The sequence below is a fragment of the Setaria viridis genome, chromosome 9, assembly GCF_005286985.2.
Source record: "Setaria viridis chromosome 9, Setaria_viridis_v4.0, whole genome shotgun sequence".
Lineage (NCBI taxonomy): Eukaryota > Viridiplantae > Streptophyta > Magnoliopsida > Poales > Poaceae > Setaria > Setaria viridis.
The window spans coordinates 17,004,884-17,025,713 of record NC_048271.2 but is presented as its reverse complement, the minus strand read 5'-3'; the positions used below and the strand labels follow the sequence as shown (position 1 = coordinate 17,025,713).

The 20,830-nt window shown below is 50.3% G+C and overlaps 3 protein-coding genes across 4 annotated transcripts; all 3 read left to right on the top strand.

The window, feature by feature from the left end:
- Positions 1 to 407: 407 nt before the first annotated feature.
- Positions 408 to 1,391, top strand: LOC117840650 (putative cyclin-dependent kinase F-2). The gene has a single exon (XM_034721165.2). The coding sequence runs from the start codon at positions 408 to 410 to the stop codon at positions 1,389 to 1,391; it is 984 nt and encodes a 327-aa protein (XP_034577056.1).
- Positions 1,392 to 8,153: 6,762 nt separating this feature from the next.
- Positions 8,154 to 9,140, top strand: LOC117840421 (putative cyclin-dependent kinase F-2). The gene has a single exon (XM_034720927.2). The coding sequence runs from the start codon at positions 8,154 to 8,156 to the stop codon at positions 9,138 to 9,140; it is 987 nt and encodes a 328-aa protein (XP_034576818.1).
- A 4,788-nt stretch (positions 9,141 to 13,928) lies between these two features.
- On the top strand, positions 13,929 to 18,223 carry LOC117838072 (uncharacterized). Of its 2 annotated transcripts, XR_011897012.1 has the most exons (4): positions 13,929 to 14,292; positions 14,451 to 15,701; positions 16,448 to 16,648; positions 17,945 to 18,223. XR_011897012.1 is itself a non-coding variant. In XM_072290651.1 (2 exons), the coding sequence occupies exons 1-2, from the start codon at positions 14,071 to 14,073 to the stop codon at positions 15,564 to 15,566; spliced, it is 1,338 nt and encodes a 445-aa protein (XP_072146752.1). In that variant the 5' UTR covers positions 13,929 to 14,070; the 3' UTR covers positions 15,567 to 15,950. The 2 variants fall into 2 exon arrangements, 1 of the variants encoding a protein (XP_072146752.1); XM_072290651.1 differs by lacking the exons at positions 16,448 to 16,648; positions 17,945 to 18,223 and having other exon boundaries at positions 14,451 to 15,950.
- Positions 18,224 to 20,830: the final 2,607 nt, after the last annotated feature.

Sequence of the window (20,830 nt, the reverse complement as noted above, 5' to 3'; positions counted from 1 at the left end):
TACTCATACCAGGCCATCAGGCCGCGCCGCGCCCGGCCTCCCCCGTCTTGCCGAGTCGGCCATGGCGCCAAACCGTGATGGCCAAGGAAGCGAACCAGCGGCAGCGGACGCGGCAACAGAAATCCCCGGCCGGGGCTCCCTCCTTCCCTCCGCCTGAAAGATTATTCGATTTCTTCCTCATGTTCCGTGTCTTCTTTTTTCCTGGTTGGATCCAAGAAGACTCGGGACGGCGCTGCTGCCTGCTGGTATTGATCGAGTGATCGGACTCCGACTCCGACTCCAGTTCGATCTGCTGTGTATTTAGTTCTCGAGACTCCCCAGACGCCGCGCCCCTTCCCTCTTGCAAGAACCCCTGCCCCCCACACTCTCGGTTCTCTCAGCGCGGCGCTCGGGTTGGTGTGCCGCTCATGGCGGCGGCGACCCGCCGCAAGCGCCCGGCGCCCACGGGAACCTGCTCCAGCTGTCCCGCGGCGGCCGGCAAGAAGCGGCCGCGGTACCAGTTCGGGAGCATCTACAACTACGAGAAGCTCGAGGTGCTCGGGGAGGGCACCTACGGCGTCGTGGTGAAGGCGCGGGACCAGCGCACGGGCGAGACGGTGGCCATCAAGTGGATCCGCCCCGACGACGACGGCGCTGGCGCGACCGACCTCCGCGCGGTGTTCCGCGAGGCCGGCTGCCTCGAGGCGTGCAGGGGCCACCCCTCGATCGTGCAGATGAAGGAGGTCGCCGCCGATGAGGTCACCGGGCACGTGTTCATCGTGATGGAGTTCGTGGGCCCGAGCCTCGAGAGCCGCCTCACGCGGCCCTTCTCCGAGGCCGAGACCCGCGCGATTATGCGCCAGCTCCTGCGCGGCGCCGAGAAGCTGCACGGCGAGGGCACGGTCCACCGCGACATCAAGCCGGACAACATCCTCGTTGGCCCCGGCGGCACGCTGAAGATCTGCGACCTCGGGATGGCGGCGCCGGCGAGGCCCGCGGGTGAGCCGTACCCGGAGGAAACCGTGGCCGCGCTGTGGTACCGCGCGCCGGAGCTGCTGAGGGGGGCCCGGACCTACGGCGCCGCCGTGGACATGTGGGCGCTGGGGTGCGTGATGAGCGAGCTGCTCACCGGCGCGCCCCTGTTCGAGGACGCGAAGACGGAGGATGACGTCCTCCACAGGGCGCACGACCTGGAGGACGCGATGGAGTTCACGGACCTGGCGTTCGGGGACCTGCCAGAGCTGTCGGAGGCCGGGCGCGAGGTCCTGCGTGGCCTGCTGAGCTTCGCGCCGGAGAAGAGGCTCACCGCGGCGGAGGCGCTCAGCCACCGGTGGTTCGACGGGGAGGACGCGCCCCTGTCCTCTGCTCTTTGTCCTCGGAAGGATCGCCGTGGTTTCATCAGTTTCATCTAGTGTGCAGAATACAGCATATCAGTAGCATTAGGACAGAACCGATTCTTGTAGTCTTGTTGTGTCGATTTTTTGTAGCTTGACTTGATTGGCAAGAACCAATCCGATGTAACCCTTTGGGGATCAAAGACAATGAATCGTAATCTCGTTCTTGTACTAACCCTCTAGGGATCAAGAACTGATTATTGCATTCTCTTATTCCTGTTTTTTAGTTTTTATTTTATATTATGCAAGAACCAATGCCTTGTATATTGTAATATGTCTCCTGCTCATTGTCCTCAGAATGATCACCCGTGGTTACGCCAGTTCCATGATTGTCAATGGTCTATAACTATAAGTTCGCAATGCAACATCTAATCATGACGTGAGCACAATTATTCTGGATTAGCGCGGGCAACATTGCTTTGTCACACTTTGTATTATACAATGGTTAGTTTCTTTAGATTTCTAGTTCTAGTTCTAGGTCATTTTCTCCTTTTACAGTCAAGTAATTCGTTTTTTCGAAAACAATAATTATTCTTCGTCGGTCACTTATCTTCTATGCACTTATGCTGTTCTAGAGCTACACATTCACCCGGAGTTAAAAAGGCAAATCCTTTGATTACGTTGTTCAAGTAATTACAAATACAAATACAAGATATACATATTAAGCAAAACATAAATTTCACTAGACCCACCAACATAAAAAAAATCAAATTGGAAAGGCGCATCATCCATGCTCCGTACAAGCACCTAAGTTTCTTGGTGTAAGGACACTTTGACCTGTTGTACGTTCTTAGCTACTACTCATCCATCCCAAATTATAAGTCATTCCAAGAATCTTGGAGGGTCAAAGTATATCAAGTTTGACCAAATTTATATGATAATATAATAACATTTATGATGTTATCTAAGTATCATTAGATTCTTCATCAATTATATTTTCATAGTATACCTATTTGATGTCATAAATCTTTATAATTTTCTCTATAATTTTGGTCAAACTTGAAATGCTTTGACTCTCCAAGATTCTTGGAATGACTTATAATTTGGGATGGAGGGAGTACTAATTTTGAATTCATTCGCTCCTCTCAAACTTTTGTTTTAATAGAAGCAGGAGCGCTGCTAATTCATTTAGTTAAGAAGAAATTAGAAGGTCCAGGTTACAGGTATTTCGATATTGCATAAACGGCCAAACTCATGTAACAATAACATAATTAACTTAAAAGATCTCTAACCCACAGATGGGATACCACACGCTCGACGGCGCAAAGCTACATCTCCTCGAATCAATGCAAACACTCCAATAGTTGTCATGCTCTTCCCTCCGAAAACTCGTCGGTTCCTCTCTTTCCATATATTCCACACCGTGTAGTACATGATGATTGCTACCATTGATCGCCTCTCCTTCCTCCTGAAAGGCGCAAGCATGCTAATCCACCAACCTTCCACGCTAATCATGTGTGAAGGCTGTGCTACCAAGCGTTTCCCTATCCAGTTGATCACCATATGCCAACCTCCCTTGAACAGCAGCAAGTCAAGCACAGATGCATTTGCAGTTTCCATCTCTTGATCACACAAGGCGCATTGTATATTACATGGCCGATTTCTTGCCATTAGCTTATCTGTTGTTAACAACTTGCTTTGGACTAGTAGCCAACCAAAGAACTTTATCTTCCCTTCAGCATGAGCTTGCTAGATTGAATCACCATCAAAGGAACTGAAGGTATCTTGTAGCTATGCCAGGTATGCCGACTTTGAGTTGTAAGAGCCATATCCTATCCATCTCCAAACATTTTGATCGTCCTGGTCCGTTAGTTGAAAGTCTTGCACCATATACTCCATAGTGTGATGAATTCTGCCATCTCTTCAACATTATTCATTCTTCACAGTCCCCTCGTCCAATTATGATAAGTGAAAACCTCTCTAACTGTTTTATTTTTTTCTCCACACCATTTTGTAGAGATTTGGAGCAATGTCACTTGGTGCCCTTCCATTTAATCATGAACTTTGCCAAAACTTTGCTTTGTTTCCATTGCCCAATGTGACCATCATGTTGACCCTGAATAACTGTGTCAACAGCATTACATGGTGGTGTCGTGCCCACCCAGAGTTTGTCTGGCTCCATCCATTCATACCAGAGCCACCTTAACTGGTTAAGTGGTCGCTCAAATATGTGTAGGTCCAGGATTCCAAGGCAACCCAGATCCTTTGGCAGCATCACTTATCCCATCTAACAAGACAATGATCTCCACTAGCTTGTTCTGAGCCCCTTCATAAGAAAGTTCTTCTAATTCGACTAATCTTCTTTAATGTCCATTTTTTAGTGAAAAACCCGTAAGGGAGTAGATTGGCATGGAAGTGAGAACCGCTTTCACGAGCGTCAACCTTCCAGCTTTATCCAAGAATTTTCCTTTCCATGATGGCAGTTTTGCAGCCACCCAATCAATAAGCGGTTGGACCTCAACTCTTCTTAAACTACGAAGACTCAAAGGCAGCCCCAAATATATATGTGCACTCATCTCAAAGTTTGGAGTGATATAATGCCGGCAGTATATTATTCCTTTATGGCTCAGTAGTGTTGCATAGTACATGATAGCCTCTGTGCCAAACCACGGTAATCTATCAAGCAGGGATGGAGCCTGTAGGGCGGCTGGCCCCCGTCATTTTCTTTTTCCTATTAATAAATACCTTTAGACTAAGAATAAATTAGATGCATATTTAGTGCTTGATCTGTGAATTAACATAGTTGCGCCCCCCCCCTTTGGCCACTGTTTGGTATGGCACCAACTCCAAACTCCAGTCTGGAGTTGAGTGGAGCTAGCCAAACACCATAACTCCACCAATTTGTGGAGCAGCCCAATTCCATGGAGTTTTTGAAGCTCTAATTCATTTCTTTAGAGCACCTCTTTTGCAACTCCAACAATCTCGAATATGAACCTAAACGTGGAGTTGGTAAGTAATTACCCACCACTTCCACTGGTTACTAAAGATGGCAACGGGCGGCATTCCTCGCCCACGAGCATGGGTGTGGGCATCATCCTAAACCCAGAGGATACTTGTTCGTGGGCGAAGAAAATTGCTATCCTCGCCTGCATACCTACCAGACCTGCTCCACAAGTCTGACAAGTAGGACCTACAAGTAAGTAAATATATATATATATATATATATATGTGTGTGTGTGTGTGTGTGTGTGTGTGTGTGTGTGCGTGTGTGTGTGTGTGTGTGTACATAGGGCCTGTTTGGTATGGCTCCACTCTAGAACTCTAGCAAAAATTTCAGCCAAACACCCCAGCTCCAAAACTCCATGGAGCTGTCGTGCAAATGGGGGTGAAATTTTGAAGCACCTCTTTTGCAGCTCCAAAACCACCTCTTTTGAACCTCCTCGTGGAGTTGGTGGGTAATTACCCACCAATGCCACTGGTTAAAAAAACGATTCGTTCTTTTCCTCCCGAGACCCTCCCGCGCCTGTCTTCCTCCCCTGCTATCTTCCTTCCCCACGGAACACCGCCGTCTTCCTCCACCGCGGGTGCCGTCCACCACCGCCGCCTGTCACCCCGCCTCCTCCGCAGCTACGCCCTGTCTTCTCCCTCGACGGCCGCACGAGCTCCCCTGTCGGGTGTGCCGCCGTGGCCCCATCCTGCATAAGCTCGGCTGCCGTCCCCACCCCCAAAGCCGCCGGACCAGGCTGCCTCGAGGTCGCCCGCCTCCACCGCTGGACCAGGCCGTCGGTCCCTCCCTCACGCCCAGCTCTTCCCTGGAGGTGTGCCCCTATCCTGAGAAAGAAGAAGATGGGGATAGAGAGGATGAAAAATGGAGCCTGAATTGGGGGCAACAATGGCAATCCACACTAAAATCGGTCTTTTTTGGAGCTGAGAGTACTCTTCCAGCCAAACACCCCATCTAGACCGCTCCAACTCCACCCAGAGCTGGCTCCACATGGAGTTTTAGAGTGGAGCAGCTCCACCCAAAGTTGGAGTCATGCCAAACAGACCATACACAGATCCTAGGATTTCTATCCCCAGCCCACCCCTTAGGCCCCCACCCATCCAGTCCCCAACCGCCCCCTCTCCCCACCACCACGCGCGAGGTGAGGCACGAGCCCGGTGTGACGGCACCAACCTCCTCGGTCCTCAAGCCCTCCCTACCACCATCCTCCCTTCAAGCGCAAGTGCCGGAGCTGTGCGCCGCGAGATGAGGCTTTGAATGCCAGCACAAGCCGCTCGGTCTTTGTCCAAAGGCAGGAAGGCAACCAGAGCAAGGTACCCAAATCGTCTAGCCCACCCCGCGTCGCCGCCGGTCTCCAGCCATCCCGCGCGCGGCCGCCGCCCAGCCCGCGAGCCGCTTCCGTCCACCCCGCGAGCCGCCTCCGTCCTCCAGCCTGTCCGCTGCCCATCCCGAGCCGTCTCCATCCTCCAGCCCGTCCCCCGCCGTCTCGCACCCTGCGCACCGCCACCGAACCCTGGCCAGTGCATCGTTGTCACCCTGGCCGCCTGCCGCTGTCGCCCACCAGCTTGCGCGCCGCCGCCGTCCAGCCTACTCGCAGTCAGCCCTAGCCCGCCGCCGCTGCCCCTCTCTCCACTCACGAGCGGAGTTGCCGACGGCCAAGCTACGAAGAAGATAGTTCAGGGAGCACTAGTGGAATTTTGATTTTTTTTTCATTTCAAAGAAGAAGGGGATTGAGAGACTTACACATGGGACCATGACCAAGGGCAGCAATGGCAATCCAGCCTAAAAACTCTCTTTTTTGGAGTTGGAGGCACCCTACTAGCCAAAAGCCATCTTTAGGCCCTGTTTGGCATGGCTCCAACTTCAGGTGGAGCTGCTCCACTCCTGAACTCCACATGGAGCCAGCTCCGCTCCAAAACTCCAGAACAACAATGGGGTGTTTGGCTAGATGGGTGCTCTCAGCTCCAAAAAAGATCGATTTCAGTGTGGATTGCCATTGTTGCCCCCTAATTAAGGTCCCATTTGTCATCCTCTCTATCCCATCTTCTTCTTCCCCTTTTTCCACTGCACTGTGCTGCACATGGGAGACCCTCCACGGGCAGCGGGGTGGGTGGCGGGCTGGGCGGCGACGGGCGGCGGGGTGGGCGGCGGGCTCGACGGCGGGAGGCGACGGGCGATGACGGGCGGCGGGCGGCGACAGGCGGCGGGCGGTGGGTGCGGCGACGGGCGGCGGGCGGCGACAGGCGACGACAGGCGGCAGGCGACGGGTGCGGCGACGGGCGATGACGGGCGGCGGGCGGTGACAGGCGGCGACAGGCGGCGGGCGACGGGTGCGGCGACGGGCGGCGACGGGCGATGACGGGCGGCGGGCGGCGACAGGCGACGACAGGCGGCGGGCGACGGGTGCGGCGACGGGCGACGACGGGCGGCGGGCGGCGACGGGCGACGACGTGCGACGACAGGCGGCGGGCGGCGACGGGCGGCGGGCGATGACGTGCGACGACAGGCGGCGACGGGCGACGGGCGCGGTGGCGGGCGACAACAAGCGGCGGGCGGCGACGGGCCGCGGGCGGCGACGGGTAGCGGGTGGCGGGTGGCGACGGGCGACGGGGGCGGCGGCGAGCTGCGACGGGCGCGGCGACGGGCGGCGGCGGGCGGCGAGGCCGGCCGGCCACGGGGGCGGCGACGGGCGGGGCTCTGGCGGCGAGTGGGGCTCGAGAGAATAGAAGGGAGAATAGAATGAAACGTTTTTTGTGTAACCAATGGCATTGGTGGGTAATTACCCACCAACTCCATGAGGAGGTTCAAAAGAGAGGTTTCTGGAGCAGCAAAAGAGGTGCTCCAAAACTCCACCTCCATTTGCACTACAGCTCCATGGAGTTGGTAACTCCATGGAGTTTTGGAGTTGGGGTGTTTGGCTGAATTTTTTGATGGAGTTGCTGGAGTTTAGGAGTGGAGCCGTGCCAAACAGGACCTTAGGCAGCTCCAACTCCATGCAGAGCTAGCTCCAAACAGGGTTGGAGCTAGCTCTGAAGTAGTGGAGTGGAGCAGCTAAATTTGGAGTTGGAGCCATGCTAAACAAGATCTTAAAATCCTAGCTTCGTCCTTGCGATCAGGGCGAATTAGAAAAATCTAGCTAATATATTTTGAAAACAGCTAATAAACTAGATCAGATCTAGACATAAAAAAGCTTCATTTTCATCCTCATATGGCCATATGGCTTATACAGTAGCCGCTCCGTTTTTAAGTTGGCAGTATTAAATAAGTACTAATTATTTATTCTAATATCATACTTTATTTTTCGCAAAAAATATCATACGTTGGTGACACGTTTAAAGACATGAAAGAGTATGTTGCAAAGTCCCGCTCCCGCAAGCAAAGTACCGTGAGTAATCACGTTTTCGCTGTTACGTTCCCGGCACAAGCAAATAAACCAATTTGATTCGCATCCAATGGATACAAAGCCATCGGCACCGCTGACTCCGGATGACGGGCCCACAAGTCAGCCAGCTGTATTAACAACTCATACCGCCCGGGTCGTCCTCTCTTCCAAAGTTCCAATGGCGGTTTCGGCGAGAAAGCCTTGACGGGCAAGGAAGCAAGCCAGCTAGCGCTCGAACAGAAATCCCCAATCTGACTGCGAGCTCCCTTCTCCTCCAGATCTTTTCGACATCGCTGAGCGCTGATCGGAGTCCGACTGCGACCGCGACCTCCAGATCGATCTCTCGCGTATATAGCTCGGCGCTCCGCCGCCGCCGGCGCATCACGCTTCCCAGAACTCTCTCGCCTACGCTGCTTCCCCCGCTCTCGGCTCTCTCAGCGCACGCACGGCGATCATGGCGGCGGTGATCCGCAAGCGCCCGGCGCCGGATGGATTGCTCTGTCCCGCGGCGGTCGCTGGCGGTCGGAAGAAGCGGCCGCGGTACCAGTTCGGGAGCATCTACAACTACGAGAAGCTCGAGGTGCTCGGGGAGGGCACCTACGGCGTCGTGGTGAAGGCGCGGGACCAGCGCACGGGCGAGACGGTGGCCATCAAGTGGATCCGCCCCGAGTACGGCGGCGGCGGCGGGGGGGCGCCCGACCTCCGCGCGGTGTTCCGCGAGGCCGGCTGCCTCTCCGCGTGCCGGGGCCACCCCTCGATCGTGCAGATGAAGGAGGTAGCCGCCGACGAGGTCACCGGACACGTGTTCATCGTGATGGAGTTCGTGGGCCCCAGCCTCGAGAGCCGCCTCACGCGTCCCTTCTCCGAGGGCGAGACCCGCGCGATCATGCGCCAGCTCCTGCGCGGCGCCGAGAAGTTGCACGGCGCGGGCACGGTCCACCGCGACATCAAGCCGGACAACATCCTCGTCGGCCCCGGTGGCGCGCTGAAGATCTGCGACCTCGGGATGGCGGCGCCGGCGAGGCCCGCCGGCGAGCCGTACCCGGAGGAGACTGTGGGTGCATTGTGGTACCGCGCGCCGGAGCTGCTGATGGGTTTCCGGACCTACGGGCCGGCCATCGACATGTGGGCGCTGGGTTGCGTCATGGCCGAGCTGCTGACCGGCGAGCCGCTGTTCGGGGGCGCGGAGCCTGCGGAGACGGTGGAAGAGATGTACGCGAAGGTGCTGGAGCTGTGCCTGTGCGGGGTGGACGTGAGGATCCTGCCGGAGCTGTCGGAGGCCGGGCGCGAGGTCTTGCGTGGCCTGCTGAGCGTCGAGGCCGAGGAGAGGCTCACCGCGGCGGAGGCGCTCAGCCACCGGTGGTTCGACGAGGAGGACGCGCCACTGTCCTCAGCTCTTTCTTCTCAGCCGGATCGGTGTGGTTTCATCAGTTTCTTCTAGTGGGCAGAAATACAGGAGGTCAGCAGCATTAGGACAGAACTGATTCTTGTAGTGTAGTCTTGCTGTGATGAGTTTTTGTAGCTTGATTGGAAAGAACCAATCCGATGTAGCCCTTGTGGATCAAGACCATGAATTGTAATCTTGTTCAGATGCTCTTGTAAGATCAAGAACTGATTGTTGCAGTTTCTTTCTTAGTTTTTTTTTCCTTCCAAGAATCAATGCATTGTAATCTTTTATTGTTGTTTTGTCATTTGTGAAACCATCGGTGCTAGTTGTGTGCTTGCTTCAATCTTCAGTGCTCGCTTCCTGAATAAGACACGCAGGACGCCAAAGCCTGGCCAACTATTTGCATCGTCAGTATCTGCAGCAGGCCAGCAGGGTAGCTACTTAGCACGGATCTTGCGCTCCTGAATAAGTTACCCATCTGTCTTCCTGCATTTGGCAGATTTTGTGAAGAAAAGTACCAGTTTTAAGATTGCTATATTGAATGGCTAAATTTCTCTACACGTATGTTGTCCAAAGAACGTGGTTAATTGTTAATTTCTCTAATCTTTTCTTATCTATACGAGCTGTAGTCATTTTTCCAAGTAACTAAGCGATACGTCTTGTTTGTTTAATTGTGTGAAATTAAGGAGCATGGCTAAACCTACTTTTTGCGGCGAGACAACAGCTTAATCCCAAGAATCGAACCTGGGCGGAAGAAGTACACACTGCCGGCTTCAGCACCGAGGTATACGGTATTCTCGTAGCAAGTTCAGTCGTGCAGTTAAAAAAAGTATGATAATATTAGAAGATCAATTTAAATATCTCATTTATAAAAGTTCAAAAACATAAACAAACAATTTATAGGTTAGCTGGGTTGGTAATAGAATTTGTATCACATCCATCTTAGGTGTTGTTTGGTCGAGGAGTATAAACGATAACGAGGGAATTGATACGCTCTCTAAACGTAAATAAGTTAAGCGATTACTTGTTTTGTTTGGTTCTGCTCTAATGTAAACATGGCGCAAAAAAAAAACAATGAAAAAGGTACAACTGCCATATAAGCTTGTGTGGCAGAGCATCCAAAGCAGCTTCTAATCTGAATTTACGAGGAGCTCCGCCAAACAGGCTCTAAAAGAAAAGTTCAAATTACTATCGAAGTCTAAACTATAAAACAGTTTATTTAACCCCTTAAGTTTCCAAAACCAGCTCATTTTTCACCTTTAGCACCAATCAAAACCGGTTTTGCCCACATAAATAATAAATTTTAATTATTTTGATGACCGGGACCATGGACACAACATGAGTCATTAACCACATCTGCCGCCGGCTGGTGCTCTCTCTCTTCTTCTCTCCACCGCCACCTGTCCCTCCTGTTCTCTTCTTCAGCAAGTCAGCGGCACCTTGGCCGCCTCCAGTTTCCTCTTCTGCTCCCTCCAGTACGAGCTCCATAGCCACCCCCTTCCCAATTCCTCCATCTGCTCCTCCCTACTTAGTAAGAGCAAGCTCCAAGTCAAGCACCAAGAGCATAGCAGCACCCAGCACTAAGGGGGCGTTTGGTTCCTTTGCTTATTTTTAAGCAAGTGTCACATCAATATTTAGATACTAATTAGGAGTATTAAACGTAGGCTATTTACAAAACTCATTACATAAGTGGAGGCTAAACAGCGAGACGAACCTATTAAGCCTAATTAATCCATCATTAGCAAATGTTTACTGTAGCAGCACATTGTCAAATCATGGACTAATTAGGCTTAATAGATTCGTCTCGCCGTTTAGCCTCCACTTATGTAATGAATTTTGTAAATAGTCTACGTTTAATACTCCTAATTAGTATCTAAACATTGATGTGACACTTGCTTAAAAATAAGCCAATGGAACCAAACCAGGCCTAAATCTCCAGTCTTCTAATTCCCTCTAACGAGCAAACAATCTAATCCATGGAGGCCAAGGACACCAGCACCTGTACTCCTCTCCATCACACAGCTGCTGTACATACATGTCCAATTTTGACAGCTTTAGTACCACCTTACTCTTTCATTTCGCCTCTCTGATTTCCTCTCTCCGCCAAAGCAACCCAGCAGCTGCAGCTCCAAGCCGAACCGGCCTTCTACTTCACACAAGCAAGCAGCCAAGCGGCCAAGCCCCAAGGTCAGCTCATGTGCTTCTCTCCCTTGAGGCCACGGACTGACGGGCACTAGTACTGCAGCGCCTTTCACCCATTCACCCATCGCGTCGCTCCCTGGTGAGAGCGTTACGGTTCAGATCTGCACCAAGCAGGCCGAAGTTCGACGGCCAGCGTAGCGTCCCTGTGCCGGAGCTGCGGCGATATACTGTACCAACCAGTCACCTCTACGGTGACCAGGAGCTCGGCACCCTGATGATGGAAAGCAAATCTTCCGAAAATACATCCGGGATAAAATAATTGAGATGCAAGGGAGTTTAGTCCCGGGTCATTCACGCGAACTAAAGGCCCCTTTTGTCCTGGTTGGGAATACCAACGGGACAAAAGAGTTTTCCAAAAAAACTAAAAAAAAGCACCGTCGGGCGGAGCCTCGGCTCCCACGCCGCCCGCCTCGGCTCCGTGCGCCGCCGCCGAGTCCCCGCGCCGCCGAGCCACCACGCCGTCACCCGCTGCTCGTCCCACCTGGCCCTAGCTCCGCCCCGCGCCGCCGCCAGCCCCTACCACTGCCGCCCTCGGCTGGGCTCCCCCGCGTGCCACCGCCCGCCCTCGCCCCGCTGCCGCTCCTCACTACTAGTGAGGGGCGAGCGGAGGGGGAAGGGGAGGGGCAGCAGGGGGAGGGGCCGGCCACCCGCGCCGGAGGGAGAGAGGAGGGGGAGGAGAGCTCCTGTGTGCATGGAGGAGAGGAGGAGAGGAAAACAAGACTTGTGCGCATGAGGAGGAAGGGAGTGAGACAGAGAAAATAAGGCCGGTGGAGGGGGGCGCGGAACGAGGGAGGGTTTTTTTTCCGGTTGGAGTTTCCAACCGGGATAAGAGACCCCCTTTTTTATCCTGGTTGATAATTTTATCCCGATTGGTTCCAACCGGGACAAAAGCCTCACCCTTTGTCCCAGTTGGAATTACCAATCGGGATAAAAGCCTCACCCTTTTGTCCCGGTTGGCCTACCGTGGCGTGCCCCTCTTTTGTCTCGGTTTAAAGTTATCCCGGGACAAAAGAGGACGCATGGAAGGTCAATTCTCTACTAGTGAAGTCACAAGTCACGCGAAATATGCGCGTGCGCGGTACGTGGGATTCGAAACCACGACCTCAAGCCTTGCGCGTAGCTTCTTTACCATCCCACCTACACAGCACATCGGACTATATAGGGGATGCAATCCTTTTATATTAACTCGTGGGGAACCCTTTAGTCTCGGTTTGTGTTACCAACCGGTACTAAAGGGGGTCTTTAGTCCCTGTTAGTAACACAAACTGAGACTAAAGGGTCCGAGAGCTTTAGTCCTTTTTCAACCACCCATGAGGAAGCCTTTTATCCTAAGATTAAATGGGGGTCTTTTATTCTGGTTGGTGTTTCCAACCGGGATAAAATGCCCCTCGGGATTTTTTTTCCACTAGCCTTTGCAACCGGGATAAAAGGTCCCAGTTGGTGAGCCCCCGCCAGTAACCGAGCTTTAGTCCCGAACTAAATATTAACCGAGATAAAAGGGGGTGGATGGAAGATGAGTTTTCTACCGGTGACAGGCCATCTGCTAGCCCTTCATGGAGCCCTCACTCTTTGGTAGAAGGTTGCGTTTCTCGGCGCCAATAAGGTGTTGCCTTTGCTCTACCAGCCGTTGTCCACCTCATCGAAAACCGGTTTTGATTGGTACTAAAGGTGAAAAATAAGCTCGTTTTGGAAACTCAGGGGGCTAAGTAAACGGTTTTATTCTTTAGGGGTTTATGTGGACTTCAGTCGTAATTCAGAGTAGTAATTTGGACTTTTTTCAAGATTTTATATAGCAGTTGTTCCTCGTTGTCCTCTTTTTATGCCATATGTTTATACAATAATGAGCGGAATCAAATAAAAGAAGTGCTTTGACCTCGTACTTCCGCCATGGCAGCAACTTTGACCACGTGATGAATACGCTGCTACGAATGACAACAACGATGTCAAGGTACTATACTGAGGAACAAATCGGATCTGATTTCGTTCCTGGTGCTGGATTAACCATCTAGAAAAAATCGTGAAACAAAAGGAAACAAAATCAACTAATGATTTAATAAAATCTTTGAGATTTCGGCGGGATTGGAGAGATGCAAAAGGTGAACGGTGACCTGGCCAACGACGTGTCAGTGGAGGTGGTGGCAAGAGTTCATGATGCAGGCGTGCAGTTGGTTAGGTTGAAATAAAATTGAAAATTAATCAGACTAGTACACTAGTGCTGAGGTATATATGAGATGCGCCGATCCGAATAGGAGTAATACCCGTCGCTACCTACCTCTCCCACATTCTGAATAAGAAGGGGATGACCACTTGAAATAGAGCGGAGATCGTATTGATAATGACGACGACGCGAAGATATCCTGTTACACTTGGTAGGCAGCGGTATCGGATTGCAGTAACTTACACGTCACACTCGCGTTAAAATAAATATGATCTACTTGCTTGGTTTCTTGCCTAAGAGATTAGGTTTTGAAAAAAACATCATCTTGCTGTACAATCATGGACACATAATTTTGACGATATCTCCTAGCATAACAAAATTGTTCAACACCATGTATTCACGTTGTGACAAGTTCCGGCGCGTAGAAAAACCTTCCAAACCAAAAGCCCCACGAAAACCCTCCGTCCCGCGGCTCCTCCCGGTCCCCACCACGCGCCCACCGTAAAATATCCCCAGCCCAAACCACTCCGCCCCCAAACCCCAAATCCGCACCCCCGAAATCCCCAATTCCGCTCTCCCTCCCCCGCAGCAGGCGAGAGCGCGAAGCGGAGCGGAGGCGGAGAGATGGAGTCGGACCAGGGCAAGCTCTTCATCGGCGGCATCTCGTGGGAGACGACGGAGGAGAAGCTGAGCGAGCACTTCTCCTCCTACGGCGAGGTCACCCAGGCCGCCGTCATGCGCGACAAGCTCACCGGCCGCCCCCGGGGCTTCGGCTTCGTCGTCTTCGCCGACCCCGCCGTCGTCGACCGCGCGCTGCAGGACCCCCACACCCTCGACGGCCGCACGGTACGGCGACATCCCCGCCTCTCGCCCCACTCGAAACCCTAGGCCGAATATTCGCGACCCCGCTCGGAATATTCGCTTCGTTCGACTTCCGATCTGCCCCACCGGCTGAGTTTGACTAGAATTTCTTCCGTTTTGCTGGTACTTTTGTTGCCGCCCAGGTCGATGTGAAGCGGGCGCTCTCGCGGGAGGAGCAGCAGGCCACCAAGTCCGCGAACCCTACCGGCGGGAGGAACTCTGGCGGCGGCGGCGGCGGAGATGCCGGTGGTGCTAGGACGAAGAAGATCTTTGTGGGCGGGCTGCCCTCTACTCTGACTGAGGAAGGGTTCCGGCAGTACTTCCAGACCTATGGTGTTGTTACTGATGTCGTGGTGATGTACGACCAGAACACACAGCGCCCCCGGGGTTTTGGCTTCATCACTTTTGACTCTGAGGATGCGGTTGACCGCGTGCTGCACAAGACCTTCCACGACCTGGGTGGGAAGATGGTGGAGGTGAAGCGTGCGTTGCCTCGTGAGGCCAACCCTGGCGGCGGTGGCGGGCGTTCTGGAGGAGGTGGGGGCTATCAGAGCAACAATGGCCATAGCACAAACTCTGGCGGCTATGATGGTAGAAGTGATGGCAGGTACGGGCAAGCGCAGCAGGGTGGTGGTGGCTATCCTGGCTACGGTGCGGGAGGTTATGGTACTGGTGCAGCTGGGTATGGATATGGTGCTAACCCTGGGGCTGGATACGGAAATTATGGAGCTGGGGCATATGGAGGTGTTCCTGCTACTTATGGTGGACCTTATGGAAACCCAAGTGCGGCTGGATCTGGTTACCAGGGTGGTCCTCCAGGCTCAAATAGAGGACCCTGGGGCAGTCAAGCTCCATCTGCTTATGGTGCTGGAGGCTATGGTGGCAATGCTGGCTATAGCGCTTGGAACAACTCTTCTGGTGGTGGCAATGCTCCCACAAGTCAGGCACCTGGTGGAGCTGCAGGCTATGGGAGCCAGGGCTATGGGTATGGTGGATATGGAGGGGATGCATCATATGCTAGTCATGGAGGATACGGGGCTTATGGAGCGCGTAGTGATGGTGCTGGCAATCCTGCTACCGGTGGAGCATCTGGATATGGTGCAGGGTATGGGAGTGGGAGTGGCAACTCTGGTTATGCAAGTGCTTGGAGTGATCCTTCACAAGGCGGTGGATTTGGTGGCTCAGTCAATGGAGGTCCTGAAGGGCAATCAAATTATGGCAGTGGCTACGGCAGTGTGCAACCCAGGGTTGCTCAGTAAAGAGAGGCTATTAGAGTGTCTTTGAAATGAACCAGCACATCTGGGCATTCTATGTATTGTTTTGTTACTCTGGCCTCGATTGTTCTCAGCCTCCTGAAGATCACCCATTTGCTGGTTAAATCAGTATTTCTCCGGGTTGGAATGCTTGAACCTTTAGTGGCTTACTACTAGAACTTCTAGTCAATAAGTAGCTATAATGTGGAGTAGCAGTATCTTGCATTATTTTTAAGTTTAGCTTTATCCGTCCGTGTGCTTTTCCATGAGTGAAGTTTCAGGTTGATTCGTCTCTAGTTTAAAAAGCTAGAGTAGCTTGACTGCTTCTGGGCAAAACTATCTAGTTGTACCTCTGTTCTACAGATCATATATTTGTGTTTGACAGTAGTATCTATGCTGGATCTTGTTCTACTTCTATTCTGGAATGCTCTGTATTTTGTGGTTGTGTTGACCTGTGGTGCTGTGCTTATCCATCTGGTTTAGCTCAAGTTGGAGTTATGTTGTTATGCCACATTATCAACATTCCTGGTTTGCAGATGCCAACCCTGAAACTTCTATGCAGTGTTAGTTATATGATACTGTAGTTTCTTCTAACAATATGTTCCACTGTAGTGCAAGTGTTTTACGTAGCTGGAATGGTACATCCTTCAAGTATATCATGAAGCTATGAATTCCATCCATTTGGCCGTAGATTTCGATATTTTCCAAGCAGCAGTAAGCTTATTAGCAGCAAGATTGTAGCGCCAAGTTTCTAAGGTAGTATAGATAACAGAGTTATCTGTGAAGCTACTGGAATGGTATAGGGGTAGAAACTGTATAATTAGAGCAGTCAAGGCATTTGGCAAGTGGAATAATTGTCCTTCCTCCTACCTTTCCTTTCTGTACAGGTTGAATCGGATGACATTCCTTTTTAGTGATGCCCAGACGAGGGCTACTAAATCAACCATTCAAAAAGGCAGGTGAAATACACCGTGTTTACATGATGAGCTGTTGGAAAGTTTCCATCTCGGAGAGCTGACAGAGTGCAAGATGCCAGCTTGAGTGCTTCGTTTTCTGAAGGGTCTTGTGGGCTGTGCTACAAGATAGTGGTATGTGGAATCAAAGGTTCACTATATTAGTGTTTCATTCAGCAAAATCTTTTTGACTATGGAACTTGCCAAAGTGAAGCTCTAGAGTCTAGACGACTTTCTAGCTTTGTTCCTTTAAGATTTGCTCTAGTAAACCATATACTTTGGTGATAGAAAAGATTGATCATGAAACATTGTCAATTGAGCGACAATATTGTTCTAGAAAAATTAATCATGAAATATTGTCAGTTGGGCAATAATACTGTAGACTAGATATTAGGTTGCCCAAGTGATCAATGGTTCAATGTATTTACTGTTGAAAGTGCATGGTTGTTTTTCCATTACAGATTTAGTAAAGTTACTGAATTTTGTAAAAGAAAAAACTTGCAAGGGACCAATGCTAACATGATTTGGCATGAACAGCTTTGCTGGCTTATTTCTGTGCTCACTGCACCGCTAGCCTCATGCATGCATATGCATAGATGGGCTCATCATCATGTCTATTTTCCCTTTTCTCGGTGTTCTGTTGACTGTTGATGAGCAGTTGATTTTTATTCTGTTAAGGTGCATAACATGTACATATGCCATCTTTTAGGCTTCTAGTTTTGAAGGCTTCGTTGTCATGATGCCTTTTATCACTTCTGCAATGCCATATTATACTCAATATATACCCCTTGATATGGAATCTCCGCTGATTTATTTCACATTTATGGTTGTAGTTCTTGACTTGGTAAGAGTAGTTAGACTGAGCAGTTGAAAACGTTGACACCGCTTATTCTATGGACTATTGGCCTTGGCTAGCTTAAAGATTCACATAAAGTGGCTCCAACATCTAGTGTGCTGTTAGATCATGTTGCAGAAATTGTGCTGAGCAATATAGTTCTTTAATCATAACTCAGATGCTAAATAACAAAAAGTTGAGACAAACACAAACCACACTCATTGCTACAATTTGCCATCTTTCTGATACTGTGATCTAAGGATATATAGGTGGGATTCTTTCAGCATATACTAGCACAGCGTAGATTTGCAAATTTGATATTCTTCTCTGGAAATAGTATATATATTTGCTACCCTGACAACTTGGTTCTTGTTGTCATTAATCTCTAAAGATTAGTTATTTGATTGTGTTTTCTTCAAGTTTTTGAAAGATAAACTAAGGATTTTGAAAATGAAAACATGTACTTGCATGTGATACCTTGCCTCATATGGCCAAGTTCAAATTTCACAGTTGAAAATCAGAGTCAGTTTGCATTTTGGGCGTAATGTTCCCCCCCTCTGAAGTGCAGTTTTTAATGCCAAAACTTTTTTCAACAGAGTGCACGATGAGGTAACTGAAGGCAATGCCGCTGTGTTTGGGAATCATGGGCAAGGGCTTGGCTGCGTCTAAAACAATGCTGCTGTGCATGAACCGTAATAAAGATGGTGGCATTTTGCTGTAGCAACTCCATAATATATAGGTGACCTTTTGTTTAAGAGGCTTCGTTTTGTTGTCATGATGCTATACCACAGTACATTGTTGTATAATGCAATAGTACACTCACAATGTAGTTATATCCCTTGATATGCAAGCATTGGTGCACTTCTTGTGGTATAGCTATTTATGCTGAATTGTCTACTCTGGTATAGCTATGCTCCGCTTGCTGCATTTGCTTGCCAGTTACGTTATCTCAAATCTTAACCAATTACACACTGTTGATATTTTGGCACCACTTGTGATGGTAAAGGCTTGATGGGATACAGATTTATATAGGAGGTATTTTCACTTGAAGTTACTTCATACCTTCTGGTGCCTGTAGTGTAATCAGGACCCCTCGTGCATGGGACAACTAAGAGCAGAAATCTGTTAATTTGGATGAAGAAATTAGTGGAGCAGAGCAAACAGTTACTGAAAGAAGGATAATTGGGTAGACATGATCGATGATGTTCATATAACTCGGCAGAAACTAGAATAGAATCATGTAGTCCGGATCCTAGGTCGTTTTAGGTGCATAGTTTTTTTTAATGCTCTTAGATATAGGTTATGTCTAGATGCATAATAATATCAATAAATTAAAAAAAGTTAAAGCGACCTACAATTTAGGATAAGTATTATTTATTAGAGGTTAGCAAGCCTGTCAGGCAATGACCGATGTACTGACCCTGATGTATGTGAGAATTATTTCTTTGAAACAATTCCACTAAAAATATCATGTCTCGATTGTACATGAGTGAGATTATGAGTGAGATTAGTACGATAGTTTTCACAGGCAAAGCCCTGCTGATCCGGTGTTCCACCAGTTTGGCAGAATTCAGTTCGTTCCATCTTTGATGCATTAACATTCCGCACAATGGCATGCCACCACCCCGGTACTGATCGGTAAGAGCTCAGAATTCCGTTCTGTCAGAACTCGGCTCGTTAACGAGAACCCGGAAACAGTAGCACAGCTCTCATTCTCTCAAACACCTCCACGAACTAGTACCAGCGCCAAAGCTTGCAGCTTGGCACGGACAGAACAGAAAGCGACGGACACTCAAAAAAGCTTGCTCGCATCCCGGATTCATGCACCAAGGGCGAAGCTTGAGCGGAAACGAGCACGACTTCAGCTGTTCAACCCCACCTTTTGTCCTCCTGATAGAAGCAGGGGAAGAAGGGAAGGGAGAAAGAAAAGGGGAGGCGGGAGGCTGCCATGCGGGGCCCAGGCATCAGCGGCTGTGTGGGGCTGCAAGGTGTTGGTGTGTTTGGGCCGGTGAGGCCTACGTGTCGGATTCGGCTTGGCACGAAAGAGAGAAGGAACAGGGAGAGGAAGGGAGGGAGAAGGTTTTGGTCCAAAATAAGTTTAGAAATCTTTGGGGTTGATAAACAAGGTTTGCACCTAAGATCATATCCAAGAATGCCTAAAAAATAGTCTTGAAAACTTAGTTTTTGATCTTGACAAAAATTATTAGGAGGAGAAAAATACCCTTCCAACCAACGATTCTCAAAAAGATGCAATTGCTGCCATATCATCCATCCGTGGGCTCAACACCTGATTTTTCTGCCTCGAATTTTTTTCTCCATCGTTTTTTCCGTGGAATGGGGAGCACAGAGAGGGGGCAAATTTGGCTCGGGATGATGGAGTCATTATTGGACATACGAAAAAGATGGAAATTAGACTGGACAACTGTTGGAGCATTGTTTTTCATTTTTGCTCAAAAAATAGTTATTGGAAGTGTTTATTGAGTACTCTTGGAGGTGCTCTAATAGGAACCTAGTTGAGTTTTGAAAAATTTCAAAAACATTTTCCACTCAAAACACTATGTATTCAGGTATGGATGTAACCACATATTTTATAACCTATATAATTCCTTTAATTTATCTACAAATAATTACATAGACTTCCTTATTAATTCTAACAAATTTTATACAAAATAAAATCCTAGAAAATTTGAACTAGGGTGTTATATACCATCAACTACCAAAATACAAATATGATCCTACATCTCGACTATATCTTCCTAGCAATGTGGGATCATCGCAGCAACAAGATGCAATTGCTGCCACTTTAATTTATCTAACAATAGTTTTATTTTGAAATAATTACATAGACTTCCTAATTAGAGGGTAGAGGGTAGACGGGTCGGAGTCCGGATTTACGACGTAGCTCCCGAACGTGCATAGAGTTGGAAGCATGAATACGAAGCATCAATCCATCGATCCAAAACCAATAGCGATCGATCATGGCGGCTGAACCAGAAGCAGCGACGACGTCGCCTCGATGCCTGGACGACGACGTGGTCACCGAGATCCTGCTCCGCCTGCCGTCCTCCTCTGCCGTGCCGTCTGCAAGGCATGGCGCCGTATCACCACCAGCCCCGTCTTCCTCGCCGCCTACTCCCACCGCTGCCCCCTGGAGCTCATCCTCCAACGCCATGGCTTCGACGAGGAACTACTGGACACCATCCCGCTTCCCACACTCGACGAGGCAAGGCGCCGGTGCCTCCAGGTTCCTTACTGGAGAGGCTACTCCTTGATCGGTTCTTGCGATGGGCTCTTGCTGTTCGAGAGGGGTCCTGGCGCGGATCACTTGGTCTGCAATCCGGTAACGGGACAATGGACGATGCTGCTGCCTCGTCAACCTGAAGGAAGCTCTTCGCTGGTCTGCGGCTTCTACCTCCACAGGCCATCAGGCGAGCACCGGCTCCTGTACCTCACATACAGCCGGCAAGAATCGCACCATGTTT